This window comes from Mercenaria mercenaria, chromosome 17, assembly GCF_021730395.1.
Source record: "Mercenaria mercenaria strain notata chromosome 17, MADL_Memer_1, whole genome shotgun sequence".
NCBI lineage: Eukaryota > Metazoa > Mollusca > Bivalvia > Venerida > Veneridae > Mercenaria > Mercenaria mercenaria.
The window spans coordinates 10,810,115-10,836,980 of record NC_069377.1 but is presented as its reverse complement, the minus strand read 5'-3'; the positions used below and the strand labels follow the sequence as shown (position 1 = coordinate 10,836,980).

The 26,866-nt window shown below is 34.9% G+C and overlaps 3 protein-coding genes across 4 annotated transcripts; 2 read left to right on the top strand and 1 right to left on the bottom strand.

The window, feature by feature from the left end:
- Positions 1–1,170: 1,170 nt before the first annotated feature.
- On the top strand, positions 1,171–5,421 carry LOC123537286 (uncharacterized). Of its 2 annotated transcripts, none has more exons than XM_045320957.2 (2): positions 1,171–1,309; positions 2,413–5,421. In XM_045320957.2, the coding sequence occupies exon 2, from the start codon at positions 2,446–2,448 to the stop codon at positions 4,984–4,986; it is 2,541 nt and encodes an 846-aa protein (XP_045176892.2). In that variant the 5' UTR covers positions 1,171–1,309; positions 2,413–2,445; the 3' UTR covers positions 4,987–5,421. The 2 variants fall into 2 exon arrangements, with proteins under 2 accessions (XP_045176892.2, XP_045176891.2); XM_045320956.2 differs by lacking the exon at positions 1,171–1,309 and adding an exon at positions 1,719–1,863.
- A 7,561-nt stretch (positions 5,422–12,982) lies between these two features.
- On the top strand, positions 12,983–17,649 carry LOC123537287 (uncharacterized). Its single transcript, XM_053529010.1, has 2 exons — positions 12,983–13,097; positions 14,864–17,649. Exon 2 carries the CDS (start codon positions 14,888–14,890, stop codon positions 17,213–17,215), a length of 2,328 nt encoding a protein of 775 aa, XP_053384985.1. The 5' UTR covers positions 12,983–13,097; positions 14,864–14,887; the 3' UTR covers positions 17,216–17,649.
- A 5,445-nt stretch (positions 17,650–23,094) lies between these two features.
- Positions 23,095–25,500, bottom strand: LOC123536886 (uncharacterized). Its single transcript, XM_045320378.2, has 2 exons — positions 25,041–25,500; positions 23,095–24,627 (listed from the first exon to the last, which is right to left on the bottom strand). Exons 1-2 carry the CDS (start codon positions 25,424–25,426, stop codon positions 23,283–23,285), a joined length of 1,731 nt encoding a protein of 576 aa, XP_045176313.2. The 5' UTR covers positions 25,427–25,500; the 3' UTR covers positions 23,095–23,282.
- Positions 25,501–26,866: the final 1,366 nt, after the last annotated feature.

Here is a 26,866-nt window from a genome sequence, read left to right as displayed (position 1 = left end):
CCGAGAAAATACCTACTGTTAGATGTCTATGCTAAGCCATCCCAAGTCCCATAACCTATCACACGCTAGATCCTTAGTGTGGTTAAACCTATATGACAGTAGACAGTTTTATAAATCTAAAGTTTAATTACCTCTCTTTATGTATTAATATTTCATTTAACGTATTGGTTAGGGTCACGTGTTGTTTTTTTTAAATTCATTTCTCCTGAGAAAAAATAAAATGTGTGCAATTTATAATATAATCTTGTGGAAATATAATGTAAATATGAAAAATGAATTAACTTTTTTCGGAATTCGTGCGAAATGAACACCAGAATAGGATCAGCAAATTAAACATGAATCTCTAGCGCGATTCATGGATTTGCCGATCTTATTCTGTTGTTAGCTTTTAACAATGAGTTTTAATTGATATTGTTCGTAGGGATGGCAATTAAAGGTGGTGTATCAGATTTTGATCAGCTAATAGTTGTTCAAAAGTTTAACAATTAATCATTTACAGTTATTTGTGTTATAACGTTACATATTAGATTTTCAGGATAAGTATTTTTAAAATTTGAATTTCCTATCAAGGTTGTTCAACCAAGACTGTGTCACAGTATTATTTTAGCACAAGTATAAATATGATAAGTATATTTTGCCTAATGAATAATATGAATATAAGCACTATTCTATTTAATTTGTCAAAGATTTTCATTACCACGTATATATTTTTCCAAACTTCATTACAAATACAAGTTTATAAAAATATTATTATCTCCCTTTGCCTAATTCGGTTGCTAGAAAATAGATGAATTCCAAAGCTACATGCTGTTTTGCCTTTTGTTTCAGGTAGTTGAAATATCCCAATATTTATCAAATGCAAAAGTTAAACTATAGATTATATTGAAATCTGAAGAGATAGTCCACATTTTATATACACGTACTTTCATATTAAAAGTAGGTCATTACAAAATTTCATGAAAAGAAATAAAATATACATTTCGAGTAGGGATCTAACTCAATGTAATGGGTCTTTTTGTATAAATCGTTAACAGAATATATGAAAACTGAAAAATGCCAAATGTGACTGCCGATCATCTTTCAGAGTCTAATAATAATGTAAGCTATAAATAAATGTATACTGTTTAAAATTCCCCTAATACTACACAGAACAGATAGATAAATAGTATATATATACACATCGGAATAGCATTGAAGCGGACCGAGAAACAATTTACAGCAGCCGTATTGGCAATACAGGTCGACGAACCTGGCATACTTGAAGACGTTTTACATATAGACAGTATCTATATCAAGTGGCTTAACTAAGGTAATATTGTTCACTGTTCTGTTTTCGATTTATTCAAATATTAACAGTTATAATGATTTACATTGATAAGGAGATACCTGAAACAGATAGAAATCATAATACTGTGCGATTCATAAGTAGTGGAACGTAAGTCTTTTATTATCATGAGTAATAATTAATAATTCTTAATTAAACGATTCAGTTTTCTGGCGCATAACGTGATCTGAAATAAAATTCTGAATATTAAAAAAAGGTGAAGCAAGAAAAACATTTTATTTTAAGAGGTTAGTCATCAGTCAGTCTTTATTACTAATTTATCAACTTCATAGAATAATAAGGACCCTTTACCATTTTTTTTAATCGTTCTTTACCAACACATTCTGTGTAGACTATTTAAGACCCAAGAATTGTAGGTTATTGAAGAAAATGTAATCTAAATTTGGTCCGATCACGCGACTGAAAAAAAATGCAATCTGGAATATCTACTTTCACTTTCGATTTGCCTCATTGCTTCAAATTATTTACAAAAATCGTATCAAAATGCTTATATGAAAAGTGTAAAATTCATTTACTGGGTAAGTGTGTATATTATTATGTACCACATTAGGCGATAAATTAAGTAGAACGAAAAAATGAACGCATTGAAAAACAAAACGCTTCTTTAGTTGGGATTTTTGGACAGAATACAATGTAATTAAATTACTTCTTATCTGTCTTTACATTCTCATAAGTAATATATTACATCAGAAAAAATATCTTAGAATAGAGACGACCAAAATGCTTATGTATCAATCATGGTACTTAAAACTCGTCATGCACGTATTGTTTGCAGATATTTTAACTTATCGTACATTATAGTATTATGTACACTTGCATCCCATACAGTGGGACGTTTCGATTTTTTACGTAGTATTATAATAGCATGTGCAAATGGGAGCAAATCCGATTTTGATGTTTTCTTCACTCTTCTGGAGAGTTTGGCCACAAGAAAATAACGACACATTTTATAAAATATCAAAGACAAGATAAAATACAAACATTTGCTACGCATTTCATTCCATTCACGCATGACCTACCAATTTTACCCAAGTTTATTACATAATCTTTTTTCTTTGTGTTTACAGCAGATAAACATAGGTCAAAACACAGTGGTTGATATGGAACAGAAAGAACAAAACATTGATTTCACAACACTTGCTAAACAAATTGATTCAAAAATAGATCCAGACTTAGTTAAACAATTGAAACAAGTCGAAACCTTGAATATACTTTTGAAATGCGATATGTTTGGAAATGAAGAACTTATTCCTGTTGGAAGTTGCATAGATGGTTCAAAAGTTACCGTGCCAAGCGATAGTGGAGACATTGACGTGTTAATAGTTTCTAACCGGGTACTTTTAAAAGAGTCATTGTTTGATTACGACAATGAAAATCCCGCATTTCTACATATCAGAGTTAAAGACGAACATGAAAAATACTTTAAAACAGTGAAAAATCCGATCAAAGGTGTTTACCTCCCAATTTCTGTTCTTAAAGAACTTCGAGAAAGATTGTTCTTTCTATCTAAAGTGTGGCTAAATAGTAAAACGCAGGAAGGCTTATCAGAAGATGGACAGTTCTTAAACGTTACAAGAACTTCAGCAGTGGGAAAAGAACAGATGAAATTGTATCCGGACGAACAGATTGCTTTTCAGTTCATGAATAACCAAGAAACATTAACATTTAAATTGAAAAGAATGGAAAAATTTGCCAAATGTGCGCTTGGTGGAATAATGCATGTAGTAAATAATGCCGAAGAAATGGATGACGAAGATGGATTAAACACGTTTGAGACACACAGCCAACCAGATTCCTCTCTGTTAGAGATGCTGCACAAATTTCTAGACATGGCCGAAGGCAAAGAAAACGGTGTTAGTAATATAAACAATAATCCGATCACGAATGAAGATCTGTACACAGATGATACTGCTGATGAAAAATGTGAAACCATGCAGTGTGAAACGCTTGACAGAGAAGGAAGTGAAAACACATCAGATAAGATTTCCACTGAATTATTGCGTGGCGGTGCGTATAAGAGAAAATTATCACAAGACTGCACAACAACAGACACGAAGCGTGATAACTCTGGTTCTGGTTCTGAATTAGACCGCACATCTGAACACAAAAATGCCATTGATTCAGATTCCTTGGAAAATTCCGTAAAAGAAAGTAGTAAAACAGAGGCATGCATCAAAAACCCAATTCAAAATGGAACAGCAAAAAATAAGTCCTCGTTTTCAAAAATAAAGTCGACAGACTTTGTCCCAGCATTTAAATTTGAAGGATGGCCACGGGTAGCAGATGAGTGGGTGACTCGGCAGAGAAAATGGCCTTCGAAAGTAACGCTGAAAAAGGTTCTCGAATCAGGATGTCAGGTTGTTGCAAAACGACCTTTAGCCTTGTATAGTAAACCAATAGCCGAAGAAAGAGACCCATACTTCAGACTGTCTTTTGCACTTTCTGAAATAATTCTCGCACAAAGCATGAAGGAGCAACAGATGTTGTGTTGGCGGGTATTAAAAGCCTACCAGAAAGCTTTTCTAGAGACTAGACCAAAATGCCTTACATCATATCACTGGAAAAACGTTGTATTTTGGGTAAGTGAAAATTTGGACGAATCATTTTGGGAAGATGAAAACATCCTTGTAGCGGTGCTTAAATCTTTAGACTTGATGCAAAATTGTCTTCAAAACCGAACCCTGCCATTTTACTTCGTCAGAAAAATGAATCTGTTTAACGGTTGTGACGAGACGTTATTTGACAGCTTGATAAGACAAGTTGAAGCGATTAGGAGAGAGCCGTTAGTATTTTTGGAAAGATTCTTAGCAGCGCCTCCTAACTCTGAAACACACTTTCTAGGCATCGGTGAGATTGAGGACATGCTAAGTCAAGAAGCAAAGGCGCAAAACAAGGACAGCATTTCAGAGGAAATAGTAAATGGTTTTATAAACCATTTTCCAGCGTTTTGCAAAATTGATGATCGAGGTGAAACACACAAACAGCAGTTTCATGAAACTGTTTCGGACTTTCTGAAGACGGCTCGGTCTGAAATAGAGAAGAGGTCGCCAGACGTTTCTAAAGACGCTCAGAAGTCAAAAAGTTTGCAAGAGCAAATGCTAAACAGTTTGGAAAAAGTCTCAAACTCTTTGAGAAATGGAGATGAAGAAGAAATATTTAAGTCTTTTGATAACGCATTTCAGTCAGTAGCACATGATAGAGAGTTAAACGACGAAAACAGCACAGAATCCGATTCCGAAAGCGCTACTAAACAAAGTCTTGCAGATATGTTCAGCACTTTATCATCTGCTATGGCAGGTATGCAGAAAGACGACGGATCAGGAAATTCAAACAATGTTTTGGACAGTTTTCACAAAATAGCAATGAAATTGCAAGAAGACTTCGAGTCAAAGAATAAAAAGTGTGATCAACCTGACGAGAAAGAAAGCAAAGAAGAAAATGCAGTACTATCAACCTTCATAGGCGTTTTCCCAAAGTTCATTGAAGGAATGCAGAAGAGTACCGAAAATGAAGACGGAAATGCCAGTTTTGCTAATGACTTTAGGGAGGTCATAAATGAAGCTTCACAGAAAATAGGAGAGATAACAGGCAGGGAAGACAAAAAAGAGAAGAAATTAGAAATGGATATAGAACTAGATTAATACATTCAAAATCTTATATTGACAGATACCTTACATAAAGCCAAAGAATAAAAATATTCTATCTTCTACGAAATTAAGACTATGTACATGAGGATATTCAATTTACAGGTATAATCGCCTTGACGGACATTTATTTCATGCCAAAGGCAATCTGTATTTTCTGACTACAAGGTTAAAATTGAGTTTGGCGATTAAACATAGATCGCAACTTTTAACCGTTGGTCCGATTAAAAAATTGCACGAGTTTTATTGTGGTAAAGAAAATATGTAACGTTTTAGCTCCAGTTCATGACATTGAAATAACGACATGAAGGAAACGTTAGTGCAACAAAACTTAATTCAATATCAAGATAACAATTGAATATATACAGAGTAACAATGTATTTAATCGTTATGTTACTGATTCATACAATAAAAAGATAATGTGTGTGCTGACCTGAAGTAATATTATAGAGACCTGCGTGACCGATGTCTCTGAATTTGAATCACCTGACTGTCACCGCTTCGAGTTCGAAACCTAGCTTGGAATATAGAATTCTTTTATCAGAAGAATTCGCCAAGCTGGTTTCAGAACTCTGGTGCCCACTCGTACCTTTATAATACTCGAATTGGCAGACCGTCAAAAGCTGGAAAGTTGTCATATGACCTTGTGTATCAGTGTCAATAAGCCAATAACTTAATGCAAAGAAATTACGTGCACTGAATGTTATTAGTAACGTTTACTGTCATGTTATATTTCAAATACATACCCGGTAGCTGTCGAGGGAAAGATGAAACATTCTTGTTACCATGCAGTAACATGACAGAAAAAACGACCATAATCCATTTTATTTAACTGAAAACAAGTGTCTCATGTTAACGTGATTCTTCAGAAGATTCAAATTTTGCGACATTATATAATTTTTGTTATTGATTTCACTCAGACTTTCATTTTTTTGGGAGACTTTTCAGTGGGTTCAAGGTGAAAAAGTAACATGTTTGACGTTATTTTTTATCATAGCAAGGAACAATGATTAAGAACACATATTACATACTTGAAGATGAAATATGTAGAATTGATGCCCTTCCTATAATTATGGTACCACTGTTCCTTTGGATGCTCAAATTGACAAGCAAAAAAACGAAGTAGTGTTACTATACATAAATCTTTCATTTACGTAAATGGTAGAAAACATTTGTGCTTAGTGACAGTTGAGGGACAGAGTACGGCCTATTCAATCAGTTTTCGCATTTAGGTTGCTATTGAGCTGTAATCACCGTGTAGTCAAATGCATGCATTTACATAACTTGTTACAAATTTGGCATCCATTAGAGACGAGTCTCAAGAGTCTCAGAAATTGAACATGAGAAGCTTCCATTCTAAAGCTAGTATCTTAATTCAGTGTTCCCGAATAAACGTATTTTCTCTGGATCTATGGTTTGAGACCGGCTTTGTCAATAAATGTAATTTCTAATCAAAATGTTGAGGTATGTGTCTAGAGTCTAAGGATAATCTTAATATTATGTAATTTATTTACGTTCCGAATGATTGTAACAATTCCAAGCCGATGAATCCTATACAGCCACAGTTGTACTATTTTTTCCTATCTAAGATCGGACGCAGTGGGCCAGTGACTCTGAAACCTGAGATTGTACGCTCGAGCCCCCGCTCCTCCAACTAAAATAATTTAGACTAACTTTGGTATATGAGTCTCGCGAATGTGTGCTTCACACTTGGTACCCTAAAGAACCAGGGAAGCTTCTGGAATAGGAGTGTCTTCTGTATCTTGCACTGTCCTTGCACTAACAGTCGTCCGGAGGAGTCGCCCATATGAGTTATATGTGGCGACTATGAATAAATTTACATATAAACACATTTTCCTATCTAGTGTCGCTGTGAAATGTACAGTCCAAAAATGTCTAAATAAGAAACTGACATAATAATTCAGCCTATCGTAAATTATTTATACCAATAATTTTGTTATCAGATATGTTTATATATAAACCTGATGACTGGGTCACAAGGTCTAATATAATATGTAACTTATCTATACACAGTGACATTTAATTAATTCTGTACACATATATAAATTACAAAAAAATGGCTACGCTTTCGACCAGCTTCAGCATAAGTGTACAATATCACAAAATACACAGAAATCATGAAATAAGTACATAACTTTGCAGAGCACAAAGTTAAATTTCTACCAGCTATACACTCATTAATTTTAAGATGAAACCGTTTATGTTCTGTCATAAAAGTACATTAACAATTTCTTCAGCGGACCAGTACAGCTCAAAACAATCATTTGCATTGAGAGAAAGTGTTTGTCACTTTAATACCTACATAAATTTTCTTGAGACAGAATTAATGGTAAAAATATTAAATTATAAATTATGTTTTTTTCGGCGATTCTGCTTCTCGTCTGTTTCAATTTTGCTTGTTTACACTCCCAAAAAGATGCCTTCAGTTACTAAAAGATATTATTTTAATATCATCATTATCGATTGTGAATCGACCATTACGAAATCAAATCCCTTCAGGTAGCTTAAGATAAAGATTAATACTTTTGACGGAAGTTAAATCTAGTAAATGAATGAAAAAACATTGACTTTTCTGTAAAGCTATTCGCCCACAGTTTGGGGGAACTTTTCAACATGTTCATTTCCATCAAGTTTGACATAGTATATATGAGAAAAAGTGGGTGAAAATAAAAGTAAGATACATTTTTTATAAGAATATCTAGCAAAACTCTTATGTCAATAAGTTTGTACCACTAGCAACTTTCCAAGTATTCACTTTTTAGCTCACCTGGGCACGAAGTGCTCAAGTGAGCTTTTGTGATCGCCCTGTGTACGTCGTCCGTCATCCGTCCGTCCGTCCGTCCGTCGTCGTCCGTCGTCAACAATTTGACTGTTAACACTCCAAAGGTCACAATTTTGGCCTAATCTTAATGAAACTTGGTCAGAATGTTACCCTCATAAAAGTCTTGGACGAGTTTGATATTGGGTCATCTGGGGTCAAAAACTAAGTCACCAGGTCAAATCAAAGGAAAAGCTTGTTAACACTCCATAGGTCTCAATTATGGCCCAATCTTGATGACACTTGGCCAGAATGTTACCCTTAATAAAATCTTAGATGGGTTTGATATTGGGTTATCTGGAGTCAAAAACTAGGTCACCGGGTAAAATCAAAGGAAAGGCTTGTTAACACTCTAAAGGTCACAGTTTTGACCCAATCTTAATGAAACTTATAAAGAATGTTTCTCCTTAATAAAATCTTGGACGAGTTTGATATTGGGCTATCTGGGGTTAAAAACTAAGTCACCAGGTCAAATCAAATGAAAAGCTTGTTAACACTCTACAGGTCACAATTTTGGCCCAATCTTAATGGAACTTAGTCAGAATGTTAATCTTGATGATCTTTAGGTCAAGTTCGAATCTGAGTCATATGGGGTCAAAAACGAGGTCACCAGGTCGAATCAAAGGAAAAGTTCGTTTACATTAGAGGCCACATTTATGACCATATCTTAATGAAACTATCTTGATGATCTTTATGTCAATAGATCAGGTGAGCGATACAGGGCCTTCATGGCCCTCTTTTTATGGATGTTTTAGAGGAATTATTTTTTCGCTTAAAATTCCAACAAAATGCTGTTCAACTCATAGATTCTTTCTCCCTTGAAATGTTATACTTCTTTTTTTTTTAATTTTACCCTATGATCAACATGTTTTGAATAAAATAAAAAAGTGGAATACCACATCTCCCAATAAGTCGTTTTTACGTTGAAATTTGTAGACATCTTAAATGACTTTCATTTTTAACGAAACCGAAAATAAAAGTTTTCGTAGGAAATCCCTGTGAAAAAGTTTGGCTCATTGTTTTTCTTCTTTTTGTTCAATTCTCAGAAAACTTTTTTTTTCATGAACATGTTGTTTTTTATGCTAGCTAATTTGTTCTAAAGGTTTCATTACAATCGAACAACAAACAAAGTCAAATATTTGTCCAGAATGGGAGGAAAATGCCCCCATCAAAATAAGCCCAGACACTCCTGATTGCCTGTCAGAGGAAACTGGGTATGTAAATTTGTATGTTTTGACCCAATGATCTAAAACACAAAGGTTACTCTCCTGACTAGGCACTCATCCTAGTAAGTCCAACGGACACATGTCCAAACAGTCGATCTACAGTTTTTTCGAAGTCAGTGCGACATTGACCCTGAAGGTACTGACCACAACACCATCAGGGGTCATTTCGTGACTATTAGCAATAATTGTATTGAATTTGACGGACTTAAGCACAACAGTGTCCTGATATTGCTTTGGAAACCGTTTTATGTTTCAATATCACCGTGAACATGACCTTTGATTCCAAAACCTTAAAGTATTTGTTCATCACATACATTAATTCGTGCGTTGCGTTCTTATATAACGTGATTTTATTGACTTTAACATTTGACCTACTGACAAATTGAATATAAGTGATCATTTACTAACCACTGGCAATCTTCCTATAAAGTATGATATATGTACGTCAAACGTTCAAGATTCAGTTATTGAGCGGTAACAGTTTTCAGCCTGATGGTCATTATGGCCTTGACCTTAAACATACTGACCCATAAAAGGATAGGAGTTGTTTATTGACCACATGCACCCACCATACAACGTTTAACATTTAATAGAAGCTTTATGTAGTTATCGATCGGAAACTAAATGGTGTGTGCCGGCCAGCCTATAGACAGATGGGAGTAAAACAGTGTTAGCTACTCCTCTTCTTCGAAGCTATAAAAGAAAAACAAACAATAAAGCAAAGACCTCTTATAACATTTTATATAGCCATCGATTTAGTCGCCTTCAAGTGCTGGGCTAATATATCAAACATAGATATTCTAAGGACGGTCTGGTGAACTGTCTACAAACAAAGTCATCTCAAGTTTGTATGAAGTTTATAGGCAAGTTAATACCAAACACTAGGAAATTGTATATTAAAAATGATTATGCTAATACGAGAGTTTTGTGTCATAATTTTCTATGCTAAATAGGCATGTAACGTTCAATAGAAATACCTCTTAATGTATCAAACACAGAATGATAGATACATTTTTGAAAAACTGGTATACTGAGATTGATAACTCGGCTCGATTACAGAAATATTGCATATTCAAAAGAAAACTGCATGTATTTAGATTTAGTACAAGAAAATGTATTTAGATTTAGTACAAGAAAATGTATTTAGACTTGCTTTAGTTACATTCAGTCTTTTTATTGACACAGGGAGGTACGACATTATACCACGTGAACAGAGGATAAACGAATCATGTAATATGAAACAAATCGAAACTGAATACCACATTCTTCTCGTATGTCCGCATTACAGAAATCTGAGAATGGAATATTTCAAACCGTATTATTGTTATTGGTCGACTGTGTCTAAATTGGAAACTCTTTTGTCGTCAAAGTCTAAGAAAACTGTTTCCACTCTTTCTTACTTTTTTTGCAGAAAAGAAACGTATCACTAAGTAAAGTTATCTGTTAGGATAGCCATTGAAAATTATTTCTATCTGTAATGTTCCAGTTGACTAATTTACTCTTTAGAAAATGTGAAATAATATGTCATTTTCTTACTGTATTTTATAGTTATATTGGCTATAAACATTGAAAGATATCTTATGATTAATGAACTTCGTAATTCGTATTCTTATTTGTATAATATAAATGTCTCACAGCAGAACGTCAGCACAACGTTAGAAACATCAAAGTTTGAATTACTGGTAAAGGAAGACAATCGTCAAAGTTTTGTCATTTAACAAAGTTTATTACATAAGCAAAGGCTAAATATTATTGATACTTAAATAACCAAAAATGTCAAAGTTTTGTCTGAAGGCACATACTCGCACGTCGCCGTTTATACATATGGAGAAAAGAAGGACATTTGTCATCTTGTCTCTTATCTTACAGAAAAAAACACAGTTAATCAGAAATTCTATAAACTGCACTTTCAATGCAAAATATATATGGTAATTTGGTATTTATTCGACACAATTTTACACACTGAAGTGGAATCAAATATTTTAAAGGCGTACAGCTAAGCTAATAACCAGGTAAGCTATAAATAAAGGTAAAAAAGAAGAATAACAAGAGATCACAGAGTGATCTTGGCGCCCACCAATGTGCCATTTTTGAGTGTTCCAAATTTCAAGACTTACTGACTAGCTCAAGGTCAAATTTCATTTCCGTACACAACACAAATCTATGCAAGTGGTCCAAATTTGAAGGCTGTAGCTTGAGAAATGTAAAAGTAGGTCACTAGGTCAAAATCAAGGTCAAATTTTACTTCGGAATACAAAACTATGCATGTGGTCCAAATTTGAAGCCTGTACCTTCAAAAATGTGAAAGTAGGTCACTAGGTCAATGTAAAGGTCAAAGTTTGTTTCGGTACACAAAACTATGCATGTGGTCCAAATCTGAAGGCTGTAGCTTGAGAAATGTAAAAGTAGGTCACTAGGTCAAAATCAAGGTCAAATTTTATTTCGGAATACAAAACTATGCATGTGGTCCAAATTTGAAGCCTGTACCTTAAAAATGTGAAAGTAGGTCACTAGGTCAATGTAAAGGTCAAAGGTCATTTCAGTACACAAAACTATGCAAGTGGTCCAAATTTGAAGGCTGTAGCTTGAGAAATGTAAAAGTAGGTCACTAGGTCAAAATCAAGGTCAAATTTTATTTCAGAATACAAAACTATGCATGTGGTCCAAATTTGAAGCCTGTACCTTCAAAAATGTGAAAGTAGGTCACTAGGTCAATGTCAAGGTCAAAGTTTTTTTCGGTACACAAAACTATGCATGTAGTCCAAATTTGAAGGCTGTAGCTTGAGAAATGTGAAAGTAGGTCACTAGGTCAAAATCAATGTCAAATTTCATTTGAAACAGGAAACTATGCATATGGTCCAAATTTGATGCCTGTACCTTCAAAAATGTGAAAGTAGGTCACTAGGTCAAAATAAAGGTCAAAGTTTTTTCCAGTGCACAAAATTATGCATGTGGTCCAAATTTGAAGGCTGTAGCTACAGAAATGTGAAAGTAGGTCACTAGGTCAAAATCAAGGTCAACTCATGTCAAGGTTCATCTTGCCACTCAAAAATATACATGTGGTCCAAGTTTGAATGTTGTAGTTACTGACAAGAACATTTTAAAAGCTTTTCCCTATATAAGTCTATATGAACCATGTGACCCCTGGGGCGGGGCCATATTTAAACCCTAGGAGGATAATTTGAACAAACTTGGTAGAGAACCACTAGATGATGCTACATTACAAATGCCAAAGCCCTAGGCTTTGTGGTTTGGACAAGAAGATTTTCAAAGTTTTTCCCTATATAAGTCTATGTAAACCATATGACCCCCAGGGCGGGGCCATATTTGACCCTAGGGGTATAATTTGAACAATCTTAGTCGAAGACCACTAGATGATGTCACATACAAAATATCAAAGCCCTAGGCCTTGTGGTTTTGGACAAGAGGTTATTCAAAGTTTTTCCCTATATAAGTCTATATAAACCATGTGACCCCCAGGGCGGGGCCATATTTGACCCCAGAGAAATAATTTGAATCATCTTGGTAGAGGACCACTAGATGATGCTTCATACCAAATATCAAAGCCCTAGGCTCTGTGGTTTTGGACAAGAAGGTTTTCAAAGTTTTTCCCTATATAAATCTATATAAATTATAGAAATAAACAAAGGGCCATAACTCACTCATAAATTGTTGAACCAGTCTGATTTTCAGGGGGACACAACTAGGGTACCAATACATCATTCTGACAAAGTTTGGTCAAAATCCCCCCAGTAGTTTCTGAGGAGATGCGATAACGAGAAATTGTTAACGGACGGACGGACGGACGGAATGACGGACGGACGGACCACGGACGCAGAGTGATTTTAATAGCCCACCATCATCATGATGGTGGGCTAAAAATCCCCCAGTACTACATATAAATATGTATAGTATACATACACAACAAGAACTTATATTAATCTGTCAACCATATTGGCAGTAATTGCACTTCTAACAGATCGATGAACCTAACACACTTGAAAACCTTTTAGACAGCAAATTTATCAAGTGGCTTTACTAAGGTAATATTGTTTACTGTTCTGTTTTTTATTTAATCATATATTAGTTATAATATTTACTTTAATGAAGTGATACCTGAAAGTGAGATGGAAAACATAATACTCTTTAGTTAATCAGTTATAGGAATTTAATGAAAATGATTTAATTTCTGAAACGGAACGTGATCTCAAATAAAATACTAATGTCATCAATTTTTTTAGAAGCAATATTTACCAGCTTAAGAGAATAATTGGGGTTCTGTACCATACTTTATAACGTTTTTTAGCAACACGGTCTATCTACACTATCAAAGACTCAGACAGAAAATATGATTTGACACGAATGAAAAACAAAATGAAACCTGGATTACCTACTTTCACTTTCGATTTGCCAAATTGATTCAAATCATTTAAAATTCTTCTTGAAAAGTGTAAAATTCATTTATTGGTGAAGTGTGTATATTATTATGTACCACATTAGGTGGCAAATCGAGCAGAAGGAAAAAGGAACGGATTGAAAAACACGTCTTCAGTCGCAATTTTTCACTAGCTTACACTTTCAGTCTGTGTTTACACGCTCATAAGTATTATACTACATTATAGATTTTCTCAAGAGACAACCCAGTGGCTTACGGTATTGGACCCGTAATAGAGTATCTCCTTTTTGAAGAGTATTCAATTCCTACCATAAACCTACTTTGACTGCAATTTTCAGGGGGGCGTAGGTTCAAACCCCACTGGGACCATTTTTTTTTCCATGTTTTCCTTTTCTTCTAGTAAGTTTTTACTTCTTTCAAGACTAATTATGGATGAATTGTACAAAAATGGAAAATTTTCATTTTATAAGCGATTTTTTGCCGTTTAATGTGAATTTACCTCTGAATCAGGAGGGGTAGAGTTAGAAATCTTTAAAAATACTGAGTTACGTGCGGTAAAAGTTCTCTATTTTGCCTTCATTCGTTAGATTACATGTTGTGGAAGAAATGCAGATAGGTTTTTCTATTGCCCCAAGGTTATTTTTGAATGAAGTGAGCAAAATTCAGAACAGACCCACCGGATTCGACCTTAATTTTTCAATGTTTGAGTTAGAATTCAGTCTCATTAAATCTGTTTACTTGAAGCACCCTAGACAAAAATGAGTTTTAAAGTTTTATTTTGTGTTTTCTAATTGTTTAACAATAGTTTGATGTTTCTTTTATCAAAATTAATGTTGTAATGAATTCTCTGCAAGCGTTTTAGATAGTGGCCATCACATTGAATTTTGTCTCTTCTTGAGCGTGAGGAAATACCATATATTATACAAAATTTACAAAAAACGGCACGGTGAAAGTTGTTTAAAATTTGCAACACAGTGTGAAACATGGTCAACTTTAAGAATATACCAAGCAAATGCCATTTTTAAAACATTACTATTAGGGGTCCAATACCTTAAGTATCATGGTAGTTTAACTCATCATGTATGTATTGTTTGTATGATTTTGACTTATCTTACATTATGATATTATGTGCATTCACATTCGATCCCTACGGTGGGATGATTCATTTTTTTATTATATAAAAGTAGCATGTGCATTTGTAATAAATCTGTTGTTAATTATTTCTTCACATATCCGAAATGTTTTGCCACATGAAAATGCATTACATTTTAATGATACATTTTATGAAATATCCAAGAAGATAAAATACACACATTTGTTACGCATTTCATTCTATTTGAACATGGCTCATGTGTAAAGAAACCATGTCAATTTAAAGTTTATTACATAGTCTTTTTTTCTTTGTGTTTACAGCTTGTTAACATAGCTAAAAACACAATGGATGACATGGAACGGAAAGAAGAACACATTGATTTCACAACACTTGTTAAACAAATTGATTCAACAATAGATCCAGACTTAGTAAAACAATTGAAACAAGTCGAAATCATGAATATATTTTTGAAATGCGATATATTTGGAAATGAAGAACTTATTCCTGTTGGAAGTTGCATAGATGGTTCAAAAGTTACCGTGCCAAGCGATAGTGGAGACATTGACGTGTTAATAGTTTCTAACCGGGTACTTTTAAAAGAATCATTGTTTGATTACGACAATGAAAATCCTGCATTTCTACATATCAGAGTTAAAGACGAACATGAAAAATACTTTAAAACAGTGAAAAATCCGATAGAAGGTGTTTACCTCCCAATTTCTGTTCTTAAAGAACTTCGAGAAAGATTGTTCTTTTTATCTAAAGTGTGGCTAAATACTGAAATACAGGAAGGAATGTCAAATGATGGAAAGTTCTTAAACGTTACAAGAACTTCAGCAGTGGGAAAAGAACAGATGAAGTTATATCCAGCCGAACAGGATGCTTTTGAGTTTAAGAATAACAGAGAAACATTAACATTTGCATTGAAAAGAATAGAAAAATTTGCCAAATGTGCGCTTGATGGAATAAAGCATCTAGCAAAAAATGCTGAAGAAATGGATGAGGAAGATAGACTAAGTGCGTTTGCGACCCACAACCAACCAGACTCAAATGACCATTACGATACCTCTCTGTTAGAGATGCTGCGCAAATTTCTAGACATGAGCGAAGGCAAAGAATCCGATGATAGTAGTATAAACAATAAAACGAATACGAATGAAGATCTGTACACAGATGATACTGCTGACGAAAAATGTAAAGCCATGCCATGTAAAACACTTGACACAGAGGGAACTGAAAACGCATCAGATAAGATTATGACTGAATTATTGCGTGGCAGTGCGTACAAGAGCAAATTATCACAAGACTGCACAACGGCAGAAACGAAGCGTGATAACTCTGTTTCGGATTCTAAATTAAACCACGATCCTGAATACAAAAACGCCATTGATTCAGATTCCTTGGAAAATTTCGTAAAAGAAAGTAGTAAAACAGAGGCATGTACTCAAAAAGGAACAGCAAAAGATGAGACCTCGTTTTCAAAAATAAAGTCGACAGACTTTGTCCCAGCATTTAAATTTGAAGGATGGCCACGGGTAGCAGATGAGTGGCTGACTCGGCCGAGGAAATGGCCTTCGAAAGTAACGCTAAAATTGGTTCTCGAATCAGGATGTCAGGTTGTAGCGAAACGACCCTTAGTCGTGTATAGTGAGCCAATAGCCGAAGAAAGAGACCCGTACTTCAGACTGTCTTTTGCACTTTCTGAAATAATACTCGCACACAGCATGAAAGAACAACAGCTGTTGTGTTGGCGGGTATTAAAAGCCTACCAGAAAGCTTTTCTAGAGACAAGACCAAAATGCCTTACATCATATCGCTGGAAAAACGTCGTATTTTGGGTAAGTGAAAATTTGGACGAATCATTTTGGGAAGATGAAAACATCCTTTTAGCGGTGCTTAAATGTTTAGACTTAATGCAAAATTGCCTTCAAAACCGAAACCTACCATTTTACTTCGTCAGAAAAATGAACCTATTCAATGGATGTGACTATGCATTATTTGACAGCTTGATAAGACAAGTTGAAGCGATTCGGAGAAAGCCGTTAGTATTTTTGGAAAGATTCTTAGCAGAACCGCCGAACTCTGAAACACATTTTCTAGATATTGGTGAGATTGAGGGCATGCTAAGCCAAGAAGCAAAGGCGCAGAACAAGGACAGACTTTCAGAGGAAATAGTAAACGGTTTTATAAATCATTTTCCAGCTTTTTGCAAAGGTGATGATCAAGGTGAAGCAAACAAACAAATGTTTCATAAAACTGCTACGCACTTGCTGAAGACGGCTAGGTCTGAAATAGGGAAGAGGACGTCACACGTTTTTAAAGACGCCCAGAATTCAAAGAGTTTGCAAGAGGAAATTATAGACGGATTTGAAAAAATCACAAACTCGATGAAAACCGGAGATGAAGAAGAATTATTTAAGACTTTTGATAACGTATTTAAGTCGGTAGCTCATGACAGAGAGTTGAACTACGAAAACAGTGCAGATTCCGAAAGTGCTTCTAAACAAAGTCTTGCAAATATTTTCAGCACTGCTGTGGCAGGGAAGCAGAAAATCGACGGGTCAGGACATTCAAACAAGGCTGTAAATGAAGCTTCACAGAAAATAGGAGAGGTAAAAGACAGGGAAGACAAAAAAGAGAAGAAACTGGAAATGGATATAGATCTTGATTAATACATTTACTATCTTACATTGACAGATACCTTACGTAAAGCCAAAGAATAAGAATATACTATCTTCTAAAAAATTTAGACTATGTACATGAGCATATTCAATTTACATGTATAATCGCCTTGACGGAAGTTTATTTTATGCCAAAGGCGATATGAATTTTCTGGTTACAAGGATAAAACATAAAACACTGAGTGATTAGACATAATTCAAAACTTTAACGCTGGTCCGATTAAAAATTGCACGAGTTTTATTGTGGTATAGAAAGTAGACATTAAGTTTTAGCTCCAATTCTTGACATTGAAAGAACGACATGCATGAAGGAAACGTAAGTGCAACAAATCTTAATTCAATATCAAGATAACATTTGAATATATACATAGTAACAATGTATTTAATAGTAATGTTACTGATTCATACAATAAAAATAATATGTGCGCTGACCTTTTCATATTTTTTCTATAATCTTTTTTCGTATGTTTTCGATGAATTTTATGATAATTATAAAAACAACTATTTTTAGAGAAGTATTTTGAAATGTTCAACTCTGTGACCCTTCACATTTTAATCTGTAAATATGACATGTATGTAAGTTATTTAAAAGAAATAAATTCGGTTTCTCTTTTAAAACAGAAAGTGAACTAAAATTACATAATCTGTAAGTTACAGCTGGTCTCGGTTGGATAAATCAGTATTTCAAGTTTAGTTAATTAAGACCCGTTTTATTGAAAAACGTCAATAGATACATAAATATTTGACGTCCATAACATCAAAGTTTACGTTTATGCTATTAATAAATGTAAACAGACAAATCGTTTAGACCAAATATAAAGATCGATTACATTATTACTAGTATTTCACGTCATGATACGAAGTGCATTGAATTGCGAAATACGTTTAAGTGGACCTCCTGTAATTTCCAATTTATATCTACAGCTATCCGTTCGCAGTTTTGGTGGAATTTCTAATATCCCGATTTACACGTAGAAACAAAGAAAGAAAATATAACCAGCTGTCTTTCCCGCTGATGGACAGGTTTCCCTCTTCTAATTTGGGTGTAGACATCCAGACATGGCAGGTTTTAATTTCAAACATTAACTTATATACATTGCAGTCTTATATATTGTTATACGATAAAGGTAGGTAAGATTACCGGGACCTGCGTGACCGATTGGTTAAAATCTCTGAATTTGAATCACTTGACTGTGACCGCTTATAGTTCGAAACCTTGCTCAAAATATAGAATCACCTGATTGTCACCGCGTAGAGTTTGAAACCTCGCTTGGAATATAGAATCACCTGACTGTCATTGCTAAGAGTTCGAAACCTCGCTTGGCATATAGAGCCACCTGACTGTCACCGCTTATAGTTCGAAACCTCGCTTGGAATATAGAATCACCTGACTGTCACCGCTTATAGTTCGAAACCTCACTTGGAATATAGAATCACCTGATTGTCACCGCGTAGAGTATAGAATCACCTGACTGTCATCGCTTATAGTTCGAAACCTCGCTTGGAATATAGAATCACCTGACTGTCACCGCTTATAGTTCGAAACCTCGCTTGGAATATAGAATCACCTGACTGTCACCGCTTATAGTTCGAAACCTCGCTTGGAATATAGAATCACTTGACTGTCACAGCTTATAGTTCGAAACCTCGCTTGGAATATAGAATCACCTGACTGTCACCGCGTATATATGAGTTTGAAACCTCGCTTGGAATATAGAATCACCTGACTGTCACCGCTTATAGTTCGAAACCTCGCTTGGAATATAGAATCACATGACTGTCACCGCGTAGGGTTTGAAACCTCGCTTGGAATATAGAATCACCTGACTGTCACCGCTTATAGTTCGAAAACTCGCTTGGAAAATAGAATCACCTGACTGCCACCGCTTATAATTCGAAACCTTGCTTGGAATATAGAATCACCTGACTGTCATCGCTTAGAGTTCGAAACCTCGCTTGGAAAATAGAATCACCTGAGTGTCACCGCTTATAGTTCGAAATCTCGCTTGGAATATAGAATCACCTGACTGTCACCGCTTAGAGTTCGAAATCTCGCTTGGAATATAAAATCACCTGACTGTCACAACTTAGAGTTCGAAATCTTGCTTGGAATAAAGAATAACCTGACTGTCACCGCTTATAGTTCGAAATCTCGCTTGGAATATAGAATCACCTGACTGTCACCGCTTAGAGTTCGAAACCTTGCTTGGAATATGGAATCACCTGACTGTCACCGCTTATAATTAGAATTATTAACATTCAGTAAATTGCTGTAACATGTGTTATTACACTGTCATTTGTTTGCCATTTAAATAGGCGATTAATCCACACTTAGCAGAAATAGACACAATATTTTACTTACAAATAATATATCGTATTGGCTGCCGACTGCAAATTGCATGTATATGTCGTTCGATAGATGCATATTGTTTTTGTTTTTATCCCCTGTTTGCCTTACGGATCGATATTGAAAATCCTGTTGCTTCATAAATAAGTAAATTGTTAATCAATTGAAATAATGTGGATTTGTGCACTCATGTTATACAATTACGGTACTAGAATATGAATTATAAATTTCCAGGTATGTGTAAGCACAGAACCATTTTAAAGCGATCTATATAAGCTGAAGCTAGAATCTTTCGCGTTTTTGTTAGAACAGAGTTTTTCGCGGCTATTTAATTTCACGGAAATATACTACCCGCGAAAGGCGCTAATTTAAAAAGCGCGAAAACAATTCTAGGTTTACAGTATGAGCGATATTTAGATATTCTGCCAAGATGTTATAGGACTTAGGATGAGTGGTCTCTCACTTAGAATACAGACTGGCAGATTTAATAGAAATCGTATTCCCCGTGAGTAAAGACATTGCTTATGTTATGAACCTTTAGATATTAAAGATGAATACCATTTTGTTTGTATCTGTAGGTGTTACGCCGATATAAGGAAGAAATATTTAAAAGCTTTTTATTACAGACATCCATCAGTATATAAATTCAACAATTTTTAAATACAAATAACAAAGCGGAAGTTATTCAGCTATCTAGATATGTTAAAGAAGCTCTTACTATTAGAAATGCACTTTTAAATGTTGAACTCTTATTTCTTCATGTTCATTCCCCATCTGATATTATCATTATATTTGTTTAGTTATATTCATTTTGTAATTGTTGTCTGTAACATGTCCTTTATTTCATGTTTATTTTCACGTCGACATCATGAATTGTAGACTATGTACTATGTACAAGTCTGAATAAAGAATTATTATCACTTATTATATAGAGTTATCTTCTCTTGACCAGCTACTTCAATAAAGTTAACTTTCACACTTCTTTCAAAACATTTCAATTCAATGATCACAGCACAGCTTTCGTCTAATTCTTGCTTTCCTATTCAAATTTTCAAGTTTTAATTCTTTAAACTACTTTCAACTTAATTTTCACTTTTATTTCATCTTGAAAGTTCAATTTGAATACCACAGTACAGCTTTAAACCATTTCATGTGTGCTCCTATTTAAATATTCAAAGCATAGCTTTAAGCTGAACTATTTTGCTTTAAACTACTAGTAATTCAAGCTCCATCAATTTTCCTCTGATATAAAAATGTAATGTAATGCTGAAGCCAAAGTTGTAAAATAAAACTTGAAACTTGAAACTTGATACAATTCACTTCGATGTGTTTTTTTTCAACGATGTATAAATGGTATGTGTGTAATTGTGTGGGAATTTATCGAGCAAAAGTACACAACCATAAGAGGCACCAGTAGTCCAATGAAACCGGCTTGGAACTTGATAAAGTGCTATTGTTCTATGTTTAATTGCCGTTTGGATTTAACTGAGTGAAATAGCTATTTAGTAAAATGAATGTGTGTTGAATATCGTATAAAATTTTTTGATAACAACAATATCATAAATTACCGACGTTTATTCTACGAAGAGCGGTAAAGCGGTCTAGGAAATTATTGTGAACATTAAAACCACCGCAATATAAAGTGTCCTTTGAAAATGATTGCGACAAAAGTTTCTACAGCAGTTCTATTTATACAGATATTTTTCGCCCAACCCTAGCATGCAGATATGTTTTGATTCAACGGAGATAAGTATTTTTTCCATTTACATCATTTTCCTGCAAAACAGCTGAAACTTATAACGAGTTCGTTCAAAGAATCCCCCTGGTTTGCAACAGACAGAACACTTTATTCGACTTTCAGGAAAAAACGAAAGAGTTTCATGAAAAAAGAAAGGTATATTCTGGAAGTACAAGGAAGCGCACATGCCGTTGGCGTACTGTTCTTTTATGTATATAAATGCCATTGTTTAGGTTGAACCGAGAAAAAATGCGTTCGTTGAAGAAACTCTTCAAGTCACGTGATTATCCGCATTGCACAATACACAGGAAACAATGTATAATAGAACTCGGTATATTATTAATGTCCACTTCAATGTTCATTAATAATTCCATTAACTCACATCCTTTTCGACATATAGCTTATCGGCAAAGTGTTTCATTACATTCATCTAGAAATGCGGCTTATTGGGATAATATTACACTGCATCCTTTAAGATATTCCGGTATTATTGATGGTGTTACACAACTGAAATATTCTGTCAAATTGCTGCCTAATTTGACTCGACTTATAAACGCGACGAATCCGAAGTTCCCTCGTACTATCAATGCACCATATTTGATCGAGAATCCTGAACTTTGTAAGTCAGTCAAAAATCTGACTGTTCTCGTAGTTGTGAATACAGCGACAGATCACTTCGAAATTAGACAAGCGATCCGTCAAACTTGGACTAATGACACATATTATTCTGATCTAGGTACAGTAAGAGTTCTTTTTCTGCTCGGTAGAGCCGTTAGCCAGAGTATTCAGGCTAGGATACAAAAAAAATTTGACCAGCATAAAGATCTTTTACAAGGCGACTTTATAGATACATATTACAATCTTACACACAAGGGTGTAATGGGATTTAAATGGCTCAAGGAACGCTGCCGAAATCCAAAATTCATTCTAAAAGTAGACGATGATTTTATGGTTAATATGTTCATATATTTACGAAGTATTCAATATGCTGAATCACTGAAAACAGTTAATGTATATTGCGACTACAAATCCGAAATAATTCATAAACCCAAAGGAAATAAATGGTATGTCAGTGAATATCAATTTAAAGATACGATATCGTATTTAAAGTTTTGTAAAGGGAAATTTGTAAGTATGACGAATGATATTCTGCCATCCCTGTATGTATCTGCATCAAAGACACCATTTTTCCACCTAGATGACGTACTATTATTTGGATACGTTATGCATAACATTCCGGGACCCACATACCAAACACTTCAGGCAAAAGACATGCAGGATAATATCAATGCGGTGATGAATTGTTTAAAGGTGCGGAAAGATCAGTGCACATATTTTGTCATTCAGGCAAGTAGTGCCAATGTAATGACAAAAACGTGGTCAACAATTGTAGAATATTTTAAAGCATAGAAAGCCTTTCGATGCCAATGATAATCAACCGTTTAGAGAAAGAACATTGCGATGTATAACAGTATTTTACTGTTAAGACCAGTGACGCAAGAGAAATGATAAAACATTGTCAACAAAACATGTAACAGGAGACTCGCACCTGGGACCCCGGGATACCTTTTCAATGCTCTACTGACTAAGATACCGTGCTGCCTACACATTTTCTCCCCGTTTTAATATTCAAGTTCTATACAGCAGCATGTGTTTAAAAATGCCATTATAGCGGTAGCACAAAGTCAAACTGTGGCTAGATATACCTTGATCAAATGTGTGCAACATAGCAGATAAAGTAAGGGTATATTTCCAAGGACAGAACACAGCAAACACAGTCAGAGATATGCATCTTATAGATATATTTATTTTGTGTCTACATTAATACTTTGTAATGAACATTCAAGTTTTCGAATATGAAATTTTGGACATAATATGACTTTACAGTAAACTTATCTATTTCTCTAAATTGTCTTTATTTTTAAACGTTTGGAGTAACGTCTTTTCTCCTTCCAGAGCTTTTCTGGATGTTTCTATTCGAACGACACATCAAGAACCTTGAGAATGTTTGTATTATCCATGGCGACAATCAATCTTGACTTAAACTGGTCAAAACAAAGTGCCTGAGGTTTCTTGATATTGTCTACATTTATGACACACACTTGGTAGGCATTTCCCGACAGCAGAATGATAGTGTTTGAACTATAGCCACTCAAGAAATGTTGGCTACCAGGGCCTGAACAAATTCCCTTTGGATTATCTATGTCTCTGAAAATGCGCCTTTTAAGGGTTCGTCCGTCAGATGTGATGATTAGCAAACATTTTTGAGTATCAACGACATACATTCTGAGCCCATCTTTATGTTTTAATATATGTTTTGGTAATGACATGTCTGTATCGAAGGTTTTTAGCATGTTCCCAGAATAATTATACACACATAGAAGACCTTTGCCTTCGCCGAATTTATGATTTCCACCGCAGGTAACGTAGATGAGTCCATCCTTATGGGCGATGCCACGGCAGTGGCCCGTAACACTGAATGAGGACGACAATGCTAATCTTCTTGTTAAATTTACGAACTGAACTGTCTTTGTATCAGTAAGTGCAACTGCGACACTGGAACTGCTAACAAAACATACAGCATTTGGTTGGCCAGAAAGAGGCAGAATATCTACAACTTGGTACTGACTGTCCAGCTTCTTAAGACTTTTGTTTTCAAAGTCAGTTATCAAGTAACTTCCGTCTATATGCATAATTATATCTGTAATATCACATGTTGATTTATCTTTAGGAGATTTCACATCAAAATCGCCATTCAGACTGACCGATTTAATTGTCTTATTTTCAATAATTTCACCAAGAGATTTGATTTCATTTACAACATCAATAGCTCTGTGATTCACTGAAAACTCAAGGGTTGTTGCACTATGCGGTTTTAAACTATTCAAAGTATCGGTACATTGTAACTGACATTTTTCAGCAAGTTTTAGCTGAACGAACAGTGATGACATATTTTTATCAGTAAGAAACTTTGTCAGGAGAAGGTGTTCGCTTTTAAGCGATGATATCACCTCCGCAGTTTGGCTTATAGCAGCTTGTTCTTCATCTTCATCATCGGACGCTTTATCGCTAAGCTGTGTTAAAAGCACTGTTTCTAGTCTTTTGAAGTGGTTTATTATTTTGGAGCAGGTATCTTTGATTTGATCAGATATTTTGACTTTCTCCGCCTTTAAGTTAGCAACATGAAGCTGTCTCGCATTTGATAAATCCTTGGCATTGGACTGCACCATTTCCATTTTTACCAACATATCTTTTGCTTCTTCAAGCACGTCTGCAGCTTTTGCTGCCTTTGGCAAATACAAGAGGTCTGCGCAAGAACTGAAATGCAAGAAAAGAAAAGACAAATATAATAAGGAAACTATATACTAATATGGTGGCTGATTTCTGCCATTACGTTCCCTTCGAACGTGCTAAAACGCCGAAACGACAAAATTAGCCCGGTGTGTTGGTGTGTTCACGGTCTTCAATCGCGCCAACACGCCAGGACGAAATGACAAAAATCAGCCACCGTAACAATACAATATAATTTTTATACATCTACTTGAAGTACATGCACATTAATATATAGATAAAGACACCATTCTAATCATGTTTTTGGCATAAACGTTATAAATGTAAACATCAAATAAAACCTCTAGAAATGTACAGGAGAAAGACGATCATCATCGTAGTTCTCACTTTTTTTCAAAATATATATTTCAAGTTTCCAGTTGTTTAAAAAGAAAATATACTTGTGATTTATAGAAGCACATGCTCCGCAGCAAACTTCGTTGTGACCACGACAGTACATATCGATAAGTTTCCCATGGTGGGTATCACATCTCTGCGAGGGTAAATCCACCCAGTTGCCTTTCCGCTTAACATCTTTTCCTTTGCCACTAGCGTTCTTCACGACTTGGTGTTGTTTCATACTGTCAAACTTGTTGTGCTGTTTCAAGCACGTCTGGCATAGAAAGTGATCGCATTCTACACAGTACATTTCTGCATTTACGTTCTTTTTCTCCTTCAGGCACGTGGAACATTGATAATCATAGTACTCATCTGATGCCTCGAAAATGTGATCAGATTCATCCGAGCTTGTACGATCTGTTTCTTCTAATCTATAATCAGGCTCCATTTTCTTCAGCTTGTTTCTTACTTTGTGTCAATAATACTATGAAAGTCATTTATCTATTCATATTGAAACATCCCGTAACAAATATATCCGGACACTGTAAGTTGTTGTTTCCGGTAAAATGTTGGAAGGATAAGCGTTTTAATTTCGTGTATTAATCATGTTTATTGTGATTTATTGACGCTATGATTGCCCACTTCAGATTTATGTTTGACCTTGCTTGTTTTAGTTTAACATGATTGTCATCTTGTCACAAAATAAGACTCATATACACTTTGTGTAAGCTATATCCGTAACTTAAAAGCTTAATTTATGTACAGACTCATTTCTGTCTTGGTTCAGACAAATCTGAGTATGTCTTTGTTTAGATGTCTGTTCAAATTCCCGAACTTGGCTTACTCAACTTTCCTGATAAGCTGACATCTTTCAAAACTTATTTAGTTTTCCACAAGGGCAAAAAAAGCAATTACGATTTCCAAATATTTCTTGTTACGGTTATGTTGTTGTAGAATGTCCATTCAAGCTCAAATGTTCATGCATGAACAGACTCGATCGAAGCAAGCTTGCTATTATTTTAATTTGGGCATGTTCTATGGTACTAAAGGATTTTCTAGATTTTATTACTTATTTGTTCTGCCAACCAAATATCTGCGTGTCCGCTAAAACTCAAAAAGATTATTCCATTGTTTATATACTCTTGACTGCTAAAGGGTTATTATAATACTAGCCTGGCTCCCTGGTGGCATGTTTTTTCTTTTAAATGCAGCAAACCTTTTATAAGTTAATTTTAAGCCTCTAAAATAGCACGTACATTTTATCTGATGGCTAAACCATACAGCCGGAGCTAGGGGCAATAAAAATATTAATACAGAAACATCCTGTCAGAGTAACTTCCGCTGTTAATGGTTACTTCCACTGTTAATGAATACAATTACAGTTGAAACTCAGTATCTCAGAGTCAAACAGATCAAGCGAAATTTGACTTAAAATGATATTTTCTGCACGTATTTGCGGAACCTGAAAATGCCTTCGAGATAACCGAAATTTTGAGATAAGTTAATTCGAGACTGTATGTGAGAAATAAGACAGAACAAACATAGGGACGAGATCTATTATACCACAAAATGTGATAGATGTACTGGTTCCAAGCTTTTATACGAGTAAATCTAAGCATAACAACATGTGTAGCACAAAGCGTATGCTATGATAATAACAATGAAGTAACAGACACATGCATGCTTGAAGAAGGAACTCAGCCGGCTACACCTAGGATCGGTCGATGCAAAAACAACACTGGAGAGTTTAAACTAGTTTACTGGCGCCAAATGTCACTCTTTAACCCCCACTATGTACCCATGTTACAAGATAGTGCCTATAGAATTAGGCCTGAATCTCTTACACATGTAACAGTTAACCCAGGAACACGTTGGAAAACGCAGAAGT